Below are 3079 nucleotides of genomic sequence, written 5' to 3'. Positions count from 1 at the left end.
TCCATGTTCTAAGGCCCCTCCCAGCTCTGACATTCCATGTTCTAAGGTCCCTCCCAGCTCTGACATCCCCTGTTCTAAGGTCCCTCTCAGCTCTGACATTCTTTGTTCTAAGGGCCCTCCCAGCTCTGACATCCCCTGTTCTAAGGTGCCTCCCACCTCTGACATTCCCTGTTCTAAGGCCCCTCCCAGACCTGGCATTCAGGGACTCTGTCTTAAGTTGTTGCCTGGTGTCTTTCCTCCTCTCCTTCTGCAGCCCGAGGAGCTGACCAACATCTTGGAGATCAGTAACGTGGTGTTCACCAGCATGTTTGCCCTGGAAATGATCCTGAAGCTGGTGGCCTTTGGCCTCTTCGATTACCTGCGGAACCCTTACAACATCTTTGACAGTATCATCGTCATCATCAGGTACAGGGGCTGGGTTGTCTCTCCCCCTCCCCATGGTCAGGGCCACCCCTCCCCCATTCACCGGGAGCCTGCCACACACCCTCAGACACCCTCCCCAAGCACAGAGGCTGCCTCAGTCCCTCTCCTGGCTTCTTTCATCCCCTGACCCCCACTCCCCACCATCGAGGAGCTGATTCTGCAGGCAGCCTCCTCCGGCTGCCACCTGCCTTGCAGTGTGTCCTCCAGAGGCTGAGAAAGGGAAAGGGAAAGGGAAAGAGACACCGTCTTCATCAGCCCATTTGGCTCAGCTTTGGTTGGAGGGCAAAGGGGTGGGAGGAAGCAGGTGGCACCGAGGTTGAAGCTCTGGGCAAAAATGAAGCTTGGAGACTCAGAGGGATTTTAATTAACTCTGCTAGGTCTGCCCTATGACCAGGATGATCCTGCGACAGGCAGAGTAGCAGGAATAACTCATCCCTCCATCCCTCATCCTCTGTTCCACCCCCGCCCCGCTTTCTCTCTGGTCTCCCCCATCTTTCTCTTCCCCCTCACTGGCTCCTGGCTCTCTGGCTCTCTTATCTCTCCCCTCCTCTTTAACTCTCTCCCATCTCTTCCCTCCCCTGCCTCCCCTCCTCTGTCTCTCCCTCTTTCTGTATCTCTCTTCTTCCTTTCTCATGTCCCATCCTGTCGGCCTTCCTGGCTCTTTGTTTCCCCTGGACCCTGTGCCTCCCTTTGCCTCGGGCTTCTTCTTCAACTGGGCCATTCTCTGTCTCTCCCTTTTTCCTAATTCTGTTCTCATTTGGTATTCCCTCTGCATCTTTCCTCCATTCCTCCCCTTCTCCTGGTGCCATCTCTCCTCCTATGCCTCGAAACTTCTTGGATTTTTTTCTTTCTACCTTGCCTGCTCCCTGGGCCTCAACCCTCTATCTCTTTCCACTTTTCCTCCCTCTCCGCATCTCCCCTCCTCTGTTCTTTCTATGCTCCCGCTTGTCTCTGGTGCAAACTCCCCTTCTGTGCTCTGTCTGCTCCCTGCTTCTCCCCTTCCCACTTCTCCCCCTCCCTCTTTCTCTCCTCCCTGCTTCTCCCCCTCCCTCTTTCTCCCCTCCCTCCCCCTCCCCTCCCCCTCCCCCTCCCCCATTTCTCCCCTCTTTCGCTCCTCCCTCCCCCGCTTGGCCCCCGCAGTATCTGGGAGATCATTGGCCAGGCGGACGGGGGCCTCTCTGTGCTGCGGACGTTCCGCCTGCTGCGCGTGTTGAAGCTGGTCCGCTTCATGCCAGCCCTGCGCCGCCAGCTGGTGGTTTTGATGAAGACCATGGACAACGTGGCCACCTTCTGCATGCTGCTCATGCTCTTCATCTTCATCTTCAGGTGGGCGAGCCATCGGGGGTGCCAGCCACACGCGGGCATCGTCCCAGGGGCTGCCCAGGAGCCGGCTCCATCTGCCGCTGCCCGGGGAATCCCCCAGCTGCCCCCGACTCTCAGAGCACGGAGGGCCCCCCAGGAGCGAGGCAGGCCCAAGCTACTGGGCACGGTAGAGGGGCACTCCTCCTGGCAGAGGACTGGAAGCCCTCCTCCTGAGAACTCTGCTGCCTCTTGGTTCTGGATACAAACTCCTAAGGAAAACAGCCTCTGCCCGCAAGGAGCTTGCATTCTGCTAGGACAGAGTAGCACGAACAAGAAATGTGAAAAGTAATTACAGTCGGAGGAGCAGGACCCGCCCCATTTGGGGGCTGGCCCTTGCATGGTCTTGAAGGGAGCTAGGAGCAGCCGCCCTGTAGGCACGGGGAGCCGCCCCTAAGGACGTGGAGGTGGCGAGGCCACGTGTGGACAACAGCGAGTCAGCCTGTGTGGCTGGCAGAGAGAACGCAGGATGGGGAGTGGGATGAACGGGGTCCAGGGACGCAGGTTGGAGCCGAGAGCTTCGGAGGGATTTGAATGAAGGAAGGAGAAGGAAAGGCCAGGAGGTGGGAGAGGTCTGGGGGATGAAGGAAGTGATGGGGCAGGGATGGCAGCCCTGGTGGGGATGAAGGAGAGATGGGAGGGTGGCCCGGGGCTCCCTCTGCGCTCTAACCAGCATCTCTCTACTGCGCTCCGAGACGTCACCGGACCCTTCTCTTCTTTTCAGCATCCTAGGGATGCACATTTTTGGCTGCAAATTCAGCCTCAGGACTGACAGCGGAGACACGGTGCCCGACCGGAAGAACTTTGATTCGCTCCTCTGGGCCATTGTCACAGTGTTCCAGGTGAGGGTGAAAGAGAAGATCCCTACCCTCAGCCCTCCGCCTGGCCGAGACCACTGGGCCCAGGCAAGCGTAGTCTACCCCTCCCCCAACGCACATACACACACACCTTCCCCCCTCCCCCCAACAGTGACGTCCCCGCGGGTCCAGAAAGAGGAGCAACCCAAGCCCTAGGCGGGGCGTCTAGGGAAAGGAGGGGTGACATGCACTTCATAGGAGTAATGAAAGTCGGGGTTGACAGTCGTTCCCAGGGCTACTAAGTGGGCTTGTCAGCTTATGTCTAAGCAGCCTACAACTAAATGAAAGCATACACAATAGAGGAGAATGCACAAGTGTGAGTGTGGATGAGAGAAGTATACGAATGGAGGGGAGTAGACATATAAGTGTGCAAGCTTGAGGAGCCTGCACAGGTGTGAGAGTGAAGAAGTGAAAATGTGCAAGACAGAAGTGTGTGACTA

The 3079-nt window shown here is 57.6% G+C and overlaps 1 protein-coding gene across 1 annotated transcript in view; it reads left to right on the top strand.

Annotated features, from left to right (window-relative positions):
* The window catches only part of CACNA1I (calcium voltage-gated channel subunit alpha1 I), a 220582-nt gene that overhangs the window by 156493 nt on the left and 61010 nt on the right, over window positions 1-3079 (top strand). The window contains 3 exon segments of the mRNA XM_027871198.1: window positions 254-405; window positions 1564-1749; window positions 2507-2624. Of these exon segments, the coding sequence (XP_027726999.1) occupies window positions 254-405; window positions 1564-1749; window positions 2507-2624 (456 nt within the window).

Source organism: Vombatus ursinus, unplaced genomic scaffold (genome assembly GCF_900497805.2).
Source record: "Vombatus ursinus unplaced genomic scaffold, bare-nosed wombat genome assembly UNPS02003292.1, whole genome shotgun sequence".
In the NCBI taxonomy this organism is placed as follows: Eukaryota; Metazoa; Chordata; class Mammalia; order Diprotodontia; family Vombatidae; genus Vombatus; species Vombatus ursinus.
Note: the sequence above shows the minus strand (reverse complement) of the source record. Positions and strands in the feature narration are given on the sequence as shown.